Source organism: Populus trichocarpa, chromosome 17 (genome assembly GCF_000002775.5).
Source record: "Populus trichocarpa isolate Nisqually-1 chromosome 17, P.trichocarpa_v4.1, whole genome shotgun sequence".
Lineage (NCBI taxonomy): Eukaryota > Viridiplantae > Streptophyta > Magnoliopsida > Malpighiales > Salicaceae > Populus > Populus trichocarpa.
This window is the reverse complement of record NC_037301.2, coordinates 3,992,748-4,012,258: the sequence shown is the minus strand read 5'-3', so window position 1 is coordinate 4,012,258 and position 19,511 is coordinate 3,992,748. Positions and strand designations below refer to the sequence as shown.

Sequence of the window (19,511 nt, the reverse complement as noted above, 5' to 3'; positions counted from 1 at the left end):
TCCTAACTGAGAGTTATTTGTACTTCTCCGATACAGTTTGATGGTTTTGGAAGTTGCTGATCAGCTGGATTGAATTCAATTCCTCGAGAAGAAGAAGAAGAAGAAGAAGAAGAAGAAAATCCCATCAATCTGGCTATTGTTAATAAAATTGGTCAGAGACTATCAACGGTAAGAAATTGGTCTAGCTAGAAGGGTCGTCATTGGTCCATATGGTTGGCTGGCCACCACATATTCTCGCAATTATGTTTAGAAAATGAAAAAATAGAGGTAGCTAGCTTGAATATTTAACTTGAGTTTTCATACAACTTCGTAATTTCAAAATATAAAACCCTAGTTTTTGTGGTTTAGAATAATATATTTGCATGTTATTATATTTGAAAAACGTTGTTGGCTCTCCCTTGTAAGGGACTGTTTTAAAATGTGATTGTAGTTGTTTTTTAAAATATTTTTTATTATAAAATATATTAAAATAATATTTTTTTTATTTTTTTAAAATAATTTTTGAGATCAGATCATTAGAACGATTCAAAACTTAAAAAAATATTAATTTTTAGCAAATGCTCTCTAAATTGACATGTATTGATTAAAAGACATTAGGACAAATTTCTTTATATTTTTTGTTTTAAAATTATATAAATTAATTTTAAAACTGTTTATTTTATATTTTTGTTGTTGGCCCTCATGAGTAAGGATTATTTGCGAGTATATTTGCGGTTGTTTTTTAAAGTACTTTTCATTCTGAAATGTATCAGAATGATGTTTTTTTTTAAAATGATTTTTGAGATCAGTACATCAAAACGATTCAAAACATAAAAAAATTAATTTTTAGTAAAAAAAATTTTCTTTTTGAATTTTTTAGAAATGGGAGTTGGCCTATATTTCCAAACACTCTCTAAATTGACATGTATTGATTAATGTCTCGGGACAAGAAAAAAAAAGACATGGGACAAATTTCTTTATATATTTTTTTAAAAATTATATAAGTTAATTTTAAAACTGTTTATTTTATATTTTTGTTGTTGTTTCTAGCTAAATATATATATTTTTTTGTTTCATCGCGGGACACTAAACATAATCAAAAGTATGATTTTGAAAATAAAAAATAATGAACAGTAATATCTTTTTGGAAAACAATTCTTAAAAAACATAAACAAAAAATTGATATTGAGACCAAACAGTCTTTTAAATTGATGTACATGGATAAGCCACGTGTCAAAGTGGGTGGACAGAATTTCATGATATAAAGCAAAATACAAGCAAGTTTAGTCCAAGCTCTGTCCTTGTTTGGCACAGGCTACGAATTTCGTCCACAGAGCCTAGGCTGATCTGAAACGTGAATTTATCTCTAAGCATGCAGAAAGTCCCGTGTGACACACCACAAGTGGTTCCCAATCACCGCAAATTCCGATCAACTGTCCTAAAATTCATTGCTCATAAACCGTATACAACTGCAATCTCTTCATTTCCGACTTTTTTTAATAGCTTTGTTTATGTGATTATGATTGTTTTTTAATATGTATTTTTATTTAAAAATAAATTAAAATTAAAATTTTTATATTTTAAATTAGTTCATTAAAGTTATCAAAAAAACATAAATAAAAACAAAAAATAATTTTTTTTACAAAACACTTTTAAAATACAAAAATAAACTAATACCCTTAATTTTCTTTTTCTTGTATCCTTTCCTGACCATATATAAATATAACACACAAACAATTCGAAGCACAACCACATCCAACCAAAAGATTGAAAACCGTAGAAAAACGAAAAACATATACTCCATCAATCGAAGCATGGGCATGATGGAAACCTCTCCCATCACCATAGCTCCTATGCTAATAAGAAACATAGCAACCGCCATGTTTATCTTTGCTGATAAATCCCTTGTTGCCTTGGCCCAGAAGCACAAACTTCTTGAACATATTCGTTATCTTCTTGTCACTTCATTTCTCTTCTTTCTACGTTTACTTCCTTCTCTATTCCCTTCTTTAAGCCCTAGTTCTGATCTCCAAGATCATGATAATATTCAGTACCATCATCTTAAGCCACTCAAGACTGCAAACTACTTGCCTTCATCAGGTTATGGAGATTCAGGTATTGCTCGAGCACTCACACAGCTACTGTCAATCGTTAATGATATTCCGGTTAGCTCAAGAAAGTATGAAATAGTCAGATCATTAGCTGAGAAGGTTGTAGATGATAACCATGGAGAAAATAATGAGGCCTTACGTGAGGTCAACCGTGGGGTTTTATCAGCGGCTTTTTCAAGGACACTTAGCCAGCTTGAAGCCGCCATGATGGAGATAGCGCATGACGGGAGTGAAAATGGCGGCTCAAGGACTGGACCGGTTAAGCGTCGCTTGAACCAGATTTTAAAGGCTGCTAGGGCTGTTGGGGATGGGAGTTGGGCCCGGTCTGGTAGAGGTAGAGAAGGAGTGGACCGGTCCGAGGAGAAGTTGGCGGCTGAGCTGCTTTGGTTGGGTCAGAAATTGTCAGCTTGTGGATGTGGGGAGGAAGCTGTTCGGAGGTGGGCTTCGGCTTCAAACTTGGCTAGGCTTGCTCTCTCAGCAGAGGCTCGCCTACAAGGTTCGTTGGTGAAAGTCTCAGGTAAGTTAATTTTTTTCAGGCCGTAGTTGTACAATCATTGTTTTAATTTACTAAACTAATTTATTTATTTAAATATAATAATTCTTGTTTTAAAAATATAATAATCCTTTCTATAAAATATGATTTTTTTATATTAAATATAATAAAATATAACGGTGTGCTGTGTTTCTTAGAAATTGAGTTGCGTACGTAGAATGCTGCAATTCAAGGAAAAACATTCTTACGCACGTCTCACTTACAGTTTTAATAATAATTAATTGCAACGGACACGTTTTTTAATCGGTCAACAATTAAATTATAATCAATAATACCAGCGAGTTCAAAATTATTAATCCTGATTTAAGAGTTAACTCAATATAAAACTCGGTTTATGAGTTGGTGAGTTAATCCAAAAGTTTTTAATAATAGTGGTACGTAGAATCTCATTTTGAAGATGCGGGTTTGTTTTTATTTGAATTTTCTTGCTTGTTTCTTGTCCAATATTAAATAAAGAAATCTGTCCAGAAAAAACAAGAGATGATGTGAGGGTCATAGACCCCAAAGAATCACCATGATTACTTGCCTTCATTTTGCTACAAGCTCAAATAATTTAGTTTGCAAGCTGCAAATGATATTCAAGAAAAGAAATTAGCTTGTTAATTCTCATAGTGTTTAATTTGTATAATTCTTTTTTTTTTTTCCATAAATCAGTAATGTCTTGACTGCTTAAAATTTTGTTCAGCCTTCCTGTTGAAACAAGCCAGAGAATTGGGACTTGATGAAGCAGGAGAAGGCCAGAGGGAGCCACAGCGACAAACAAAGATGAAGATGCTATTGTCCTGGCTGCCATTGCTATGCAGAGCAAGCAATGGCACTGATGCACCTGTCCTCAGCATGAGGGAAAGGGCTGAGCTAGAGATAGTGTTGGAAGAGATGATAGACATGCTGGAGCACGAAGAAGAGCAGGAGCAGGTCTTGTCTTTGTGGCTGCACCACTTCACATATACTCCATCTTCTGACTGGCCTAACCTCCGTGCCTCTTATGCTAGATGGTGCACTGCTTCTCGTCAGCTCTTACTTCTCAATTGAAATTGGTAAGCAGGTAATATTATTTAGATTTTCGTCTGTGTAAAATTAACAAATATTGTACAGATGAATAAAATTATTTGCAGTATTATTTAGTACAAATCTGGTTCCCTGCTAGACCAGCCTCCATCAAAATAGCTGTTAAACAAGCATAAGAAAAAAATAGTCATCTGGGAATAGTCAAATTTGTCTGCCTCCAATACGATCTCAAGAAGAAATTGACCATGAATGATTGATGATTAAGCATCAATAATATACTATGGCTCGGCTATCTATTTCTTTCTGAATTGTGGGCTATGAATCTATGATCAGACAGTATCGTCTTTCAACGTGAAAGGGATGTTTGCGGCTTAAAAATAGACGTACGTCTACTATTTGCATGACTTTCCCAGTTCCTAAGGATTTTTCTTCTGCATTCCACTATTTGAGGCAAACATGTACAAATATGGCCCATCTTCATCCTTGGAATGGCACTCTTCAGGTATGCTGCAAATGATTAATTAGTATATTAAACTTGTCTTATGTAAATGTATTAAAATATTTTTTTGATTTTTTTTTTAATTTTTATATTATCACATTAAAACCATTAAAAAACACTGAAAATATATTAATTTAATATTTTTTTCATGTAAAAATACATAATTAAATTACACTCAAACGCAGTTACAAATGCGAACATGCAATTTTTTCTTAGGTCACTTGCTTGTGTAAACAATAGGAAAAAAAAAAACGATTTTGAACTGAGAAAACATCAAATTTATTGAAATTACAATTACCACAAATTCAAGCCATGTAATTTACAGAGATGAAGAGGATGTTCTCTAATATCTATTGGTCTAAACCATGCTCCTTGAAGCTGTACAAACTGTGAGTATCACAGTATAGTGTTTTTGACAGATTATGATGGATGAATAATCATTCATTTAATATATAACAATTTCCATTGCAAGACTGGATAGCAACTGTGACCCAATTCAATTTACAGTATAAACTGCTTCGCGTAGATGTCAAATGTCTCGGACGAGGAAAGCTGAGGCTCCTGAAATTAATTAACAAGCAAAAGAGTTAACAGGATTAGGCTAAGATCGTTCCTATCTTGGATTTACCATTGATGTTTTATTTCAATTCAAAATGATGGCAAAAATTCCTGATAGTAAAGTTAGCATATACCTGTGTTATCTCAGTGTTGAACAGAGCTTTATTTACTAGGGATGCGATGGGACCATTTAGGCGTAATCCACCAGTTTTCGCCCCACGAATCACCTGGCGCATAGAATTAAGCAGGCGTCCATATGTTAATCCAGGTTCATTTTGCACTGCTTGGATGAAGCAATACGTCAAGGCACCAGTCGAAACATTGCCTGCCAATGCCTGCAAAATTGAAACTACACTAAAGTGTAAACAAAATATGGTGTGATATGTTCAAACCTACAAGTTCTTGTCTTGTTCAATTTGCATTGGAGCTTAACCACAACAGGATTAGGAATATTTTCTAAATTATTTCTTCTGACAACCAAGTAAATGGGGGATTAACTCACTGTCGTATCAACACTGGTTTGATTATCATCGCAAGCACTGATACAAAGTGCCAGCCCTCCACTCGTGCCTTTACAAGCATATGGTGAAAGAGTTTGGTCCTCCCATGTATAGTATCCTTCCCTGTCAGAAGCAAAATGTAAAATAAAATAAAATGGTTCTTCCACTCATCCTGAAACTATGCTATGCTGTAGGACTGAAAGGTGCAAAATTTACTACTTTTAATTACCTATTCATCCTGCACACAAATGGAAGATCAAGCATAGTTTGACTATAGCAGGCATCAATAATGGCATGAAGTGTGACTCCTTGTGGCAATGGCCTTACAATGGTCTCATTGATTTCATCATCAACTATCATCCCTTGAGTTTCATAGTCAAGGGGGCATAAAGTTTCATCAAACCCATCAACCTCATCCATGTCATAATCAAGTTGCTTTGAACCATGGCCAGAGAAGTGAAACACTAACGAGTCCCCTGGCTGGCAGCCTTGAACAAGCCACCTTAAAGCCAGCCTTATGTTCTCTTTTGTTGGTATCTGTAATGGGTTTGTCTCATCTTCTGCAAGTAGATTTACCTTACATGGTTATAGCCCAAAGAAAGAATGTATCGCCAATTTCCAGCCAGTACTGCTAATTAGATATACAGTGACGGGCCAAATCTCATTATCAGGTCTCAATTTCCATATCTCTGAGCCAGTTGAATGACTTGATAATTTCATGATCTCAAGACGTTAAGAAGAAATCACAAGAAAAACAGACATAAAACATGGTTGGTTATTATCAATGAAAGTACAATTACCTGTGAGCATGAGTATGGAGTCATTGGGAAACCCAAACTTCTCGACAAGAAAATATCTCATGCACTTAACATCATTAATACTTCCTTTGATCTTATAACTCTTGCCTCGATAGCTTACTCCACAAAGCAGAGCCCGTTTCCTCCCATGCATTGAAGGAAGAGGCAACTGCAGTACGGGCCTAATTGGTGGCTGAGCATAATAACCACCATAACCCGGCACAGGATAGCTACTGCTACTAACCGAACTAGTCATGGTGGTAATGTTGCCAGAAACCATGCTAATAAGACCAGAAGTAATCCTGCTAGCTGACTCGCGGGCTTGAGCCAGAGGGTAGTAGGAATGAACCCTGGTGACGGCTTGACACACAGCACATCGAATCGCTTGAGCGTCTGGGGGCACAACTAGTTGCACACCACACCGGCTACATTTTTCTATTGCCATTTCCTTTCCCTGAGGCTGAGAGGGTGGGAAATGAAGGCAATAAGAAGAGGATTTTTGCACTTGAACAAAATAGCTAGAGGCTACCATGTCCTAGATATATGGCATTGTTAAGTCAAATCTAGCTTTGTTTGATCACATGTGGCAGCCCTCGAGAACCAGATTCGATTAGTACTTGTAGTGGGTGTAGTAGATTCTGTATAGCTAATTTGATGCCAAATCAGCTAGCTAGGCCATAACTTGGACAAGATCTTGGGCTGCCATTTGAAGATTTAACTCAAATTTGGATTTGCTGGCATGCTCAATTACAAGCAACCACCTACTGTAGCTATCATATATCTGTCAATTCTACTTTTTTTCTGACAAGCTTTCAAGAGTATTCTGGGAATGGTGGAATTTGAACCTTAGATTCTCCAATCCTGCAATAATGATTTGCAGTCTAATTGCTGGACCATCCAACATCTAATTGTACATTTTTCTTCTCCTAGTTTATCCTAATCAAGTCTCCAACATGTTAACTTTGGTGACTTACAAAGAATTCATCGAATTTAGAAGTTTTATGTTCGAGTATCGTTATTAGTTTAAAAGGTAACGTGTCTCTATCTCATTTATCGATAAAGAAAAGACTTGTCTACCTTGAAAAATTTATATTCCAATGCTGTCATTAATGTTTTCAGTAACATATTTATATAATATGATTAATCTTATTTATAAAAAAATATATCCTAATTTATAATATCATTTATGTTATGGCAGTCTCTAATATAGAAAAACACGATATTTTTCTTACTGCGAAACACATGATATATATTTTTATTTTTAACATTAAATTTATATAAAAAAACAATAATTTGATAGCTTTTCAAGTACAAATAATTTTAAAAGCAAGTATCACTACAATGGTAGACCATGAAAAAAAAAAACGAAAAACCAACCATGTAATTTAAAGATTAAGACAAATAGTGGGCCTCATTGTTTGATGGACCTACCGATTGCAAGTTCTGAGTCATATGATTTTGGTTGGAAACTTGATAAATAAAATAAAATAAAATAAAATAAATTAATAAATATGTGATATAACCATGAGAGTTGCAACTCAATTGGTTAGATCTTGAGTTTGTTTTTTAGAGGTCATCAGTTCGAGTTCTACAAATCTCAGGGCCACTGAAGGTTTACATGATCGTTAACTTCAGGGTCCGTGAGATTAATCGAGGTGCGCGCAAACTAGTCTGGATATCCACATTAATAATAAATAAATAAATATGTGATATACTTCATATCTTATTTTATTTTTGCAATTATTGTTCTCCTTTTAGATCACCAAAGTTTCAATATGATTTATTTTATCTATCTTATTATATTCGTGAACAAATAAAAATATAAAAGTATTTTTTTAGGTATAATTATAATAGTTTTAGCTTTGCATGACCATAATTATTATTTGTGTTATTACAATATATAGTGAATAAATCCACTTGTACATATATAATCTGTACAAATTATTTCGGAGTTTTATAATTTTTTTTTCTATTTAAATTTTAATCTTGATACAACAAATTTAGTTATATATTCATATAGCTAGATGATGCAAATTAACCAATATTTCTGAAAGAAATTTATCTAAATTTTAAAGTACCATGCATAATTATATTAAGTAAAAGGCCAGTTTTTTTTTTATATATATATATATACTGATTTGAAATTTAATAAACATGATTTAGTTGAATAAATAATTAATTAAATTGGAATAAATAAAAATCAAAGAACCAGGTAATTTACACGTGCGTGTTTATTTGATAGTTTGATATTTCTTACTTCTGCGATACAACCATCGTATAACAGTAGGGATCAGAACCAGATGACTTTTGTATATTTATTTATTTATTTTTCCTCAAAATTGCTTTTGTTTGATTCCAACACTTTTATTAATTTTTCAAAAAGAAGACGAAGACGAAGAAGAGGAGATTCCTACTCCACCTTCAGAATTCATGAGCAGACCACGTTAACAATGGTGATGAAAGATAAATAATATAAAAAAAGAAGGGAATATTAAGAAAATTGCTTTTAGATTTAGGATTTTGAACCACTTCTTCATCAAGAATGGAATATATATGTTATTTATATGTTCGAGCATGGCACAAGTTTTGACATTTTTGCTTGGAGGACAAAAGTAACATTAAAATAAAAATAAAAATAAAAATAACCTAATGTTCATGCCATTTTCATTGCACACTGTGGGTCACAATAATGTTTTTTTTTTGTTTTTCTTTTTGAAATCACTTTTTTTTTTTAAAAAAATTATCCGTCAAACTTTAATTGATTTGAGGTTAGATTCTCAAGAGTTTCTCACAATATTTTTTTAAAAGGTTTCTCACAAGATTAAATTATTGCTCAATTTACCAAAATCAATTTCATTAATTAAATATAATTAAAACTGTAAGGACTTAAATGGACATTAGAGCAGATTCCATTCTCTTTTTTCTTGGGGTTACTGTAGCTAGGGCATTTTTAGCATTATTGGTCCCTAGATTTACTTTCTTTCATTTGTTTTCAATATTTTTAAACCCTTTTTTATAATGTTTTTACATGTTGGTCCAAGATTTTATTTTTTTCATATTTTGGTCCCTAAGCTTAAGAGAGAAGACAGAAGAGAGAGACAAAGTTGGAAAAAAAACAGTTAAAAAAAGGGTCTATTAGTCCAATTCCGATTGAGAAAATTGAAAAACTTGGCGTCAAAGTATTTCTCTTGACGAGAAGAGTACCATTGAGGTATTTATGGGCTTCCATATGACTTCAAAACGTAGATCACGATGGAGAGAGAGTTTTTCACTGGTTTGAGTTTTTATTTTTAGGTTGTTATTTTGGATTTCCAGGGTTTATAAATTGTTTTTTTTTTTTTGGATATTTAGAGGTGTTTCCATATTTAATAGTTGAAGATTGACAATCCAAATAATAAAATTATTGACATGAAAAATAAAAACTCAATTGAATATAGAATTAGCCATTAAAAAATTTCAATTAACTAAAGTGAAAATAGGTTGAAAATGAATTTCAAGACAAAAAAAACTCCCTCGGTTTTCCAACTACCTCTATAGCAGTCAGATTCCAGACAAGTACGCGACATGTTGTCTGCCCCTTAAAAAAAAAAAAGCTCAAGCCCCTAGCTTGGGTTTTTTATTTTTTTATTTTAAGGTCTGCACACCTCACCTAACTTTTTATTATTATTATTACTTGTTCATTTGCTCCTTTTTTTTATGGGTATATATATATATATATAATATGATCCTTCCACATAAGGTTAGGGTTGATGATTTGTCCCCTCTAACTTAGCGAAAGTTTCTTAAAATGTTTAAACAAGGTTATTTTTTTCTTTGTTTTTTAATTTTTTTTTCAATTTCATCATTTAACATTGGGTTTTTGTTATTGACTTTTTTGTTTAACTTCATCTTTGAACATTTTGTTGATTGAGAACTGAACCTCGTAATTTATTTCAACTTGCTTTCTATAAGGTTATCATAGTCTCATATATCCTAACATTAGGTTAGTGATTGATTTTATAAACATCTTTGTTATCATATGGTTAAATAAAAATAAGTCTTTAAAAAAGTTGTTAAAAACCTAATAGAATCCATGGCATAAGTTGACCCGAGTCAATCTCATATGTTGTTCTAATTTTTTTAGATGAGTGCCCTTTAATTTTGGTTTTTATATTCTTTTACTATTAGAAAATGCATTAACAACTTTGCATATATTTTTTTATCTGCATTTTCAACGACTAGCTTGATGAAACTTCTCTTGCGTGTTAAAAGGTAGTTATTGATGCAACATGGGCAATCTTTCTAGTGATAAGCTAAGTCTTATTTTATATATATGATATTAGGAAAATTATTAGCACATGAAACATGATTTTATGCTTGGGTTCAAAGTTATTAAACATGGTTTGACTCATGACCAAGCTCAAGCCTCGAGTCAAGGACTAGGCAGGTTGACCTCACTACTAAAAAAAATGACAAATAATATATAGTTCTTGATGCAACATGGGCAATCTTTCTAGTGATAAGCTAAGTCTTATTTTATATATATGATATTAGGAAAATTATTAGCACATGAAACATGATTTTATGCTTGGGTTCAAAGTTATTAAACATGGTTTGACTCATGACCAAGCTCAAGCCTCGAGTCAAGGACTAGGCAGGTTGACCTCACTACTAAAAAAATGACAAATAATATATAATATTTCATTGCTACTTTTCAATGGAAATAGTGATGGAATATGTTTTGTCGCACCCGACATCGCGACGACCTTAAAAATAAAAGTATATCATGGAAAGAATGGATTTCTGGCATCCTATTCTTTGATGGAGAACGGTCTTGTTTAAGAAGTCGTCACCTAATATTATGGTCATTAGAAACCCTAACTGGCCAACAGAGATTCTATGGTATGAGACTGGTTACGTAAAAGAGAAGATATTATCACCCCTTAAACATTCTGCCGGAGGCAGACTGCATTGCTGGTTTTGTCTTAAATTGCTAAATGTTTATTAGTTTACGCTATGATAATTTGTTTATAATATTCTTGACTCTGGTGTCAGTGAATATTCAACTACGAATATCTCCAACTCTGGCGTTGGTAAATATTACGTAGCTATAAAATAAATTAGATCAATATTTTTTTATTCCCTACTCTAGCGCCAGTGAATAAATAAATAAAAATAAATTTATTTTTAAGCATGCACATATTTTTTATTTTTCTAGCTAAATAAAATAAATATAACGAATAAAAATAATATAAATTTAAACCGGTATTTTTATTCCTGACTCTGACGTCAGTGAATAAACCAATAAATTTACATTATTTTTATTCATGCATACATATTTTTTATTTTTTTATTTTTTCTAATAACGAATAAAAATAATATAAATTTAAACCGGTATTTTTATTCCTGACTCTGGCGTCAGTGAATAAACCAATAAATTACATTATTTTTATTCATGCATACACATTTTTTATATTTTTTATATTTTTTTCTACCTTTTTTATTTTTATTTTATTTTTATTTTTCTATTTTTTTGGGGCTGGGCCTAGCTCAGCCCAGCCCGGCCACTGGCCCAAGCCAGTGGCCTGGCTGGGCTAAGCAACACGCGTGCGCTAACGCACGCGTGTTGCTACACTGTGCAAGTGAATTAAAATTCACTTGCACAGTGTAAATGCCAATTAACTAAGAGGGTGTTTGGTTGCGTGGTTGCTTCTGCGTTTGAAGCAACCACAACAACTCACCCGTTTGGTAATGCTCCCACAACAGATTTCTACTGGTGGGGCCTACCGTTAATTGTGGCACGACCACAAGTTTGCAAGAAGCAGCAATTTGCTGCTTCTTGAGCTGGAAAACTCATGAACAGTGGAGCTAGCTCCACTGTTCATGGGTTTCCTTTAATGAACAGTGGAGCATGCTCCATTGTTCATGGGTTTCCTTTAATGAACAGTGGAGCATGCTCCATTGTTCATGGTTTTCTTCCATGAACAGTGGAGCATGCTCTACTGTTCATGGGTTTTTTCCATGGACAGTGGAGCATGCTCCACTGTTCCGGCCGGACCGGTCCGGTTCATCGCTAAAAATACATTGAACCGGGTCCGATCTAACAAAATAAAAAATATATTTTTTATTTTTAATTGTGTTTTATTCGAAAAAATAGTGTTAAACATTATTCAATGACACTACATAAATTAGACGGAGCTCGCTTGATGACTTAATATTTGCAGAATTTGATCGCAATACCAATTTTATTTCTGATTATATTTTACCTATGTTGTTGCGCTCTTAAAAAATTTAATGGAACTCATGATATAATAGTAATAGTTAAATCTACAATATTTAAATTAAAAACCATCAATATTAATATATATTTTTTAAAATTATTTTATAACCTCAATTTCAAAAGCATTCTTAACCAAACACATTAAACTACTTTTTCTTGAACCTCAATTTCAACCATAATTTTAACCAAACACCTATTTTTTCATACCAACATCAACTAAAAATACTTTTTATAAAACAACTTTTTTCAAACCACAACCACAACAGCTACCGCAATACCGAACACACTCTAAAACAAATGCAAGAGGAAGAAGTCGCGTACCTGCTTTGTTAGAGGCGACGGAGACGATGGCGAAGCTCTGGCTGGAACGCTGGTGGTGACTTTCGTCTGCTGTATACCTCCTTCTACTTTCCCTTTTGCTCTTGTGCCCACCATCTGCTGGATTTATTTTGACTGATTTCTGGGTTGTTCTTTTTCTGCAGGAACGAAGACAATGGTTTTTCCTCTGATTTTCTCTCCTCTTCTCAGTGTTCTGGGTTGTTCATCACTGGTTTTCTTTTTTTTCTTGCAGGGACGAAGACAATGGCAGGGCTGATCTGTGACTCTCCTCTGCCTTTCTCTCCTTCTCTGTGTATATATATTTTTTGGGTTTATGCTCTGTTTCTTTTCTGTGATTTGCTCTGTTTTTGGGTTTTTTGTCTGGGTTTAGCTTCAGTTCTGCCCCTCCCTGTTTTCGTCTTTCACCCCTCGGTTCTTGGCCTGTTCGTCCCTCTCTGTTTTCTGGGTTTTTCCTCTGGGTTTTACTTGAGTTTTCTTCGTCCTCTACTTTGGGTTTTTCTTCCCCTTTTATAGAGACCCAGCAGCTTGCCTCTAACCAGTCCTACCTTTGCAGGACTGTTATCTTCCACGAACGAGATCATGGGCAAGAGACGTGGTCCATGATTGGATCTGTTGCAGATTTTCAGGTCTCCGGTTAAATCGGGATGAAGAAGATCACACGACTGTTCCACCAGCAACGACGACGTTTCGGCCAAAAGACACATTTTCATTTTGACCCCTGCTTCTTTGGAAATTCGGCAATTGGACCTCTAAGCAATTAAAATTTTCTTTTAATTTTGCCCTTTTGGATTAATTTCAATTAAATCCCTAAATTATAATACTGTTTACAAAACAGTCCTTAATTCTTGGATTGTTCAATTTGGTCCTTAATTAATTCTTTTAATTTTTCCCTTTTGGATTAATTTCAATTAAATCCCTAAATTATAACACTGTTTACAAAACAGTCCTTAATTTATGGATTGTTCAATTTGGCCTTTCATTAAATCTTTAACTTTTAATTCTTTCAAAATTGATCAATTACCCCTCAAATTTCATAATTATATCCCTAAACTTCAAATCTTGTGTTGTCTTAACTCCATTGTCAACTATATTTAATTTTTATTATTTGTTCAAAAATTAGGTTATGACATGTTCCATTGGTAATTTCTGACAGAATTGCTGACGGACTAAAAAAAATTAGTTAGTAATTTCATCGAAATGTTGACACGTCATTATTTATCAACAAAATTATTGATGGAATTATTCAATCAATAAATGTAAATAAGTTAAAAGTTGAAAATTCCCTCCCTCCATTTTTCTTCTTCTTACAAAAAGTAAAATAAAATGTACTAGTAGCCCCCACTCCATTTTCTCACAAATTTAGCCTCCCCAACTTGCTAACATAGATCCATATCTATTAGTAGTGTTGGCATCCATCATTGGATTTTTTTTATGATGCTTCAATACACAAAGTAAGCAAACCCATCTATTTTATATGTAACCCATTTATGTTCTAGGTTAATTTATTGAATATTTTTCTAGTATTTATAGTTTGCTTGGATATTTAAGTGTTTTACAACTTTTCCCTAAATAAATTTGATGTATTAATGTATGACTTGTATGTTAGGGTTTATTTAGGATTTGAAGGAAATTGAATTTTGTTGTTATTTGATGATATCAAGTTTGATTTTGTAACTTAAATGTGTTATAATTGAATAAAGATAAGCTATTTTAATATGTACCAATCATTTTTTGTTAATTTTATTGTTAAGTTAAAAACTAAGGGGAAATTGATTTTTGGCAGAATTGATAAAATCGATATTATTCTATATAGGTTTGATAAGTAATGGATGATTATTCTTGGATGTATCGAGATTCATTCAAAGAGTTGTATATGCAAGATTATCTTCAAGTGGTTGAGGATTATATTAATTTCATACTTTCTATTCCATAACATATTAGTTAAGGAAAAATTAGATGTCTGTGTGTAAAGTGTAAGAATACAAAGTTTCATCATATATGTCGTAGCTCGCCTTTTTGTAGTAAAAAACAACAACAATTTTTTTTTGGGTTAGGTTCTTGACATTCATCACAATATCATTCCAGAATTTGATAAATTGGCCCTACTCATTAACAAGGCACAATCCACGTAGAGTAATGTAAATCAACAATTCATATAGAGTGGTTATTACATGTACTCATAACATCATATTTACATATTCACAAGTCTACATTATATTATATATACATATTCATAAGTTTTCATTCCTATTCTAATAATACTATCATTACGAGTTTAAATAAAAGTGTTGAGCGACAATTTACACATTTAATACATTTGTTCATACAAAATTCATACAAAATACATCGTAATCTAGCATGCGACTACATGGTTCTTTGCAAAAGTATGGTCCCGTAAAATGGAATTCCTAGGCATTTCGTTGGTGTGACGTCCCTGCTGATGTACAAATATTTACAAGAATTATAAACAATTTATGATAAGAAAATAAATAGTTAAAAGGAAACATTATCGTTACTTCTCGTTTATAGTGTAATAATCATAGTTCTTTCATATACTTGATACATACATAATTTGGTATGCATGAACACATCAATTTCCGAAACTAAAATATAACTTTCAAATCTGGCCATCCACTATGGATGTCATAAGCCGAAGCTAACCTTCAAACATAACCGGCCATCCATATTAAAGGCCACTAGCCAAAGCTAGTCATCAAACACAACCGGCCATCCACCTCGGATGCCATTAGCCGAAGCTAATCATTACACATAACTGGCCATCCATTTAGGATGTCATTAATTAGCCGGAGCTAATCATTAATTCATCTTGGCCATCCACTTAGAATGCCATTAGTCAAAACTAATCATCAAAGCATCCCGACCATCCACTTAGGATGCCATTAGCTGGAGCTAATCATCAATCCATCCCGACCATCCATTTAGGATGTCATTAGCCTAAGCTAATCATCAAACACAAACAATCAATTCAGACGGCTTGGTATTCATTATAATGCAGTATTATATCATTCGTAATGAAAACATTTCAGAATTTAACATTATGTGAGAAGAAAGTGGAACCCACCTACATGTTCCTTTTACGGGGTATCCTTGTTCGATCCCCGTCACACCACCTGATACATCACATAGTCATAAATTAGCACATTTACATTCGACAATTACATGACTTACCATCATACATATTTCAAAATGCAATTGATATAATCATTGAACACAGAATTCTGATATGTAAGTCTGCCGCAGAAAATCATTAGTGAAAACTGGTTCACTTGTGAGCAAACTCATCAGCGAAAACTAATTCACCAGAACACAAAATCATCAACGAAACTGATTCGCTGGTGACGTAAACTCGTTAGTGAAAACTAGTTCGCTAGTGATGCAAACATGCTAGCGAAAATTGGTTCATTGGAACACAGAATCATCAGCGAAACTAATTCGCTGGTGACGCAAACTCATCAGTGAAAACTGGTTTGTTGGAACACAAAATCATCAGCAAAATTGGTTCGTTGGAACACAAAATCATCAGCAAAATTGGTTCGCTGGTAACGCAAACTCGTTAGCAAAAACTGGTTTATTGGAACACAGAATCGTCAGCGAAACTAGTTGTTGGGACACAAACTTTTCAGCAAAAACTGGTTCGCTGGAACACAGAATCGTCAGTGAAGCAGGTTCACTGGTGACACAGACTCATCAGCGCAATTTAGTGCTACGACTAATGCATGAAATCGTCAGTGCACTTAGTCTATTGTTGACTCAGAAATCGTTGACGTGGTTTAGTACTACGGTTAACACAAAAATCATCAGCGCGTATAATCTATTGTTGGACTTGAAAATCATTGACGAAAACTAAGTCGTTGTTGACCGAGAAATCTTCATCGCGATCCAATTCTACGACCGATGCTGGATTCATTGGCGCTGTCGACTCAGAATCATTAGCGCTATCCAGTTCCATGGCTGATGCTGAATTCATCAGCGCACATATCCTATTGTTGATACCGAAAACGTTAACGAAAATTGAGTTGTTGACGATTTATAAGTCACTACCGATTCAGAAATCGTCAGCAATAATTCGAGTCAACTCTGGCTTTGCTTTCTCCCTAGACTACGCATAAGATTTACACTATGTTTTTCTCTTTTGTAACACTTCCTAGCCGAGACTTGGACATATATCGACAACAAATATATTCAAATTCTATCATAAGGGCATCGATAATGCACAACCAAATCCCAACATGCATATTGTTTTTAGGTTCACCTAACTACTTGTCACAACCCAAAAAAAAAAAAACATAATTATTTAAAAGTGTAAAATTTTATGCGGTGTAATTTTTTTTCTTCTAAAAATTCGACAAAGTTTCCCTTGTAACGGGACTATACCAAGTTATCGACATCTTCATTCCTGACACAACTCATATCATAATCATGATCCAATCATCTTGGACCGCTTTCCCAAACAACGCATCACAAAAAAAAACAGGTATTGTCCAGTAATCAAGATGCAATCAATAATAAAATAATTAAAAACAAAATAAATTAAACAATTCTAAGGTTTACTTAACTTACATAAAAAAACATTAAAAACTTATATTATGAATGTAACACCCCCATTATTTTATCATTCCTACATTTCTAATCATATGAACAATCATGATAGAATACAAATACTTAATTTAACATAAAGATATTCTTAAGTATGGCATACACATTAATTACATATAAAAGTTTTGTTCTACAAATATAAAGGTTCATTCAAACTCATTTACATCGTTCATAATTCTCAAAATACATGTTAATCAAAATAAATACACAAAAAGTAGCATATATTCAAGCAGGATCTATTCTACTGTTGCGAGAGTCTTGAAAATAAGATTAATATTTTATCAACATAATTATCAATAAATGCAATGTATCATTTCACTATACCCATATAAATATATATATTTTTTCTATATATTTTATTATGAATCATTAATATCTTACACCTCCATATTCATCCAATTAAATTCCAATCTTAGCCGTTTCACGGGGTATTGCTCCCTCATTAGGGACACTACAATTACTGGTACTAATTCATCCGCTCAATTACCGGTACTAATTCATCCGCTTAATTACCGGTACTAGTTCATCCGTAAAATTATTGGTACTAATTAATCCGCTAAATTACCGATACTACTTCATCCGCTAAATTACCGGGCATTGATTCACTCGCCCAATTACCGGTGCTAATTTATTCGCCAAATTACCGGGCATTAATTCACTCACTCAATTACCGGTACTAACTGGTACTAATTTATTCACCCAATTACCGGGCATTAATTCACTCACTCAATTACCGGTACTAATTTATCCGTTAAATTACCGGGCATTAATTCACTCGCCCAATTACCGGTACTAATTTATTCGCCCAAATACCGGTACTAATTCATCCGTTAAATTACCAGACATTGATTCACTCGCCCAATTACCGGTAATAATTTATCCGCCCAATTACTGGGCATTAATTCACTCACTCAATTACCGGTACTAATTCATCCGCCTAATTACCGGTACTAATTCATCCGCCCAATTATTGGGCATTAACTCATCCGCCCAATTACCGGTACTAATTCATCCGCTCAATTACCGAGTATTAATTCATCCGTTAATATCAAACATAAATTACAGAATTTTTACTGGTGATCGAATATAAAGAGAGAGATGGTAGAATTTGTAGCAAGGTGTGTTGTTTGTCAACAAATAAAGGTAGAACACTATAAGCAAACGAGATGATTGCAACCTTTTTCGATTCTAGAAAGTTGAAAGACATTACAATAAATTTTGTATCAGGACCTCCAAAGGGCAAAAGATGAGTGATGCAATTTGGGTGATTGTTGATCGGTTGATCGAGTCTGCTTTGTTTTTGTTGATGAAAATGACAGACCTGGTGGATAAATTAGCCAAATTATTTATTAATGATGTAGTTAGACTTCATGGAGTCCCAATATCTATTATTTCTAACAAAGACTATTAATTTACTTATTGATTATAGTCGTGTATACAACGAGCTCTAGGAATGAAATTCACATATATAGATGTTAGAAGACTTCTTGGCTCAGTCAGTGATGACTATACAAATATTGGAAGAATTATTGAGATCATATGTATTAGTGTTTGGAGGAAGCTGGAAAGACCAACTATTGTTGGTGGAATTCACATATAATAACAATTATCAAGCAACCATAGTTATGCCTCCATCTAAAGCTTTAAATGAAAGGAAATATCATACTTCATGGTGTTAGGATGAAGTGGGTGAAATAAAGTTATTAGGACAATTAGTAGTTCAACCAATAGCAGTATTGGTGATGTTAGTGATCGAGCTATTAATTTTAGGTGCCGATCATGAAGAGCCACTAATGTACACGATACCAATCGACGCTCATCCATTTTGGGTAGCAAAAATGGAATTCCTTCTTCAACGGAGCCATTTCTTAATAAAATTATTGTAGAATGGAAGGGAAACCACTCTATATAAGTTATGTACTGAAGTTATTATTTTGATTAGATTTAAATTAAATGAAAATGACTAACTTTGTATGAATTTATTTTTAGGTTTACAAATGATAAAGTTGTGCCTTTTGTCAAAAGTGTGATGAAATCATCGTTCAAGAAACTATTGTTTCAATGGAGTTAGCTTTAAGATCATCCTGAATAGATAAATATGATATATGCTTGGTGAGGAATGTTTAAGGTAAGATATATATATATATATATATATATATATATATATATATATATATATATATATTAAATCTCAAAAAACTAATTTTGGTGAGAAAGGAAAGTGTGGAAAAACCACAATGCAATTAGGTAAGCATCAAGCATTTAATAAATTTTATGTTTAAAATTGTAAT

At 33.1% G+C, this 19,511-nt stretch overlaps 2 protein-coding genes and 1 long non-coding RNA gene across 6 annotated transcripts; 2 read left to right on the top strand and 1 right to left on the bottom strand.

Moving 5' to 3' along the window:
- Positions 1 to 1,710: 1,710 nt before the first annotated feature.
- LOC7461278 (uncharacterized) lies at positions 1,711 to 5,172 on the top strand. 3 transcript variants are annotated; one of them, XR_008057796.1, is made up of 4 exons: positions 1,711 to 2,607; positions 3,329 to 3,680; positions 3,985 to 4,153; positions 4,882 to 5,172. XR_008057796.1 is itself a non-coding variant. In XM_024589315.2 (2 exons), the coding sequence occupies exons 1-2, from the start codon at positions 1,794 to 1,796 to the stop codon at positions 3,673 to 3,675; spliced, it is 1,161 nt and encodes a 386-aa protein (XP_024445083.2). In that variant the 5' UTR covers positions 1,711 to 1,793; the 3' UTR covers positions 3,676 to 3,774. The 3 variants fall into 3 exon arrangements, 1 of the variants encoding a protein (XP_024445083.2); XR_008057797.1 differs by having other exon boundaries at positions 4,857 to 5,172; XM_024589315.2 differs by lacking the exons at positions 3,985 to 4,153; positions 4,882 to 5,172 and having other exon boundaries at positions 3,329 to 3,774.
- Positions 4,406 to 12,753, bottom strand: LOC7461277 (metacaspase-1). 2 transcript variants are annotated; one of them, XM_024589313.2, is made up of 6 exons: positions 12,586 to 12,753; positions 6,009 to 6,465; positions 5,438 to 5,768; positions 5,211 to 5,331; positions 4,843 to 5,043; positions 4,406 to 4,711 (listed from the first exon to the last, which is right to left on the bottom strand). In XM_024589313.2, the coding sequence occupies exons 1-6, from the start codon at positions 12,697 to 12,699 to the stop codon at positions 4,652 to 4,654; spliced, it is 1,284 nt and encodes a 427-aa protein (XP_024445081.2). In that variant the 5' UTR covers positions 12,700 to 12,753; the 3' UTR covers positions 4,406 to 4,651. The 2 variants fall into 2 exon arrangements, with proteins under 2 accessions (XP_024445081.2, XP_024445082.2); XM_024589314.2 differs by lacking the exon at positions 4,406 to 4,711 and having other exon boundaries at positions 4,911 to 5,057.
- On the top strand, positions 12,551 to 13,380 carry LOC127904519 (uncharacterized). The gene is made up of 2 exons (XR_008057798.1): positions 12,551 to 12,656; positions 12,747 to 13,380. It is a non-coding gene; the product is annotated as an uncharacterized LOC127904519 (long non-coding RNA).
- Positions 13,381 to 19,511: the final 6,131 nt, after the last annotated feature.

Bases quoted from the DNA above. Each gene is read 5' to 3' on its own strand.
- LOC7461278 (XM_024589315.2), top strand. From the start codon at position 1,794: ATGGGCATGATGGAAACCTCTCCCATCACCATAGCTCCTATGCTAATA. The intron at 2,608-3,328 runs GTAAGTTAATTT...AATTTTGTTCAG, and splicing joins TTCGTTGGTGAAAGTCTCAG to CCTTCCTGTTGAAACAAGCC.
- LOC7461277 (XM_024589313.2), bottom strand. From the start codon at position 12,699: ATGGTGGGCACAAGAGCAAAAGGGAAAGTAGAAGGAGGTATACAGCAG. The intron at 5,044-5,210 runs GTGAGTTAATCC...TCAATTTTGCAG, and splicing joins AAACCAGTGTTGATACGACA to GCATTGGCAGGCAATGTTTC. The intron at 4,712-4,842 runs GTATATGCTAAC...AATTAATTTCAG, and splicing joins TCAACACTGAGATAACACAG to GAGCCTCAGCTTTCCTCGTC.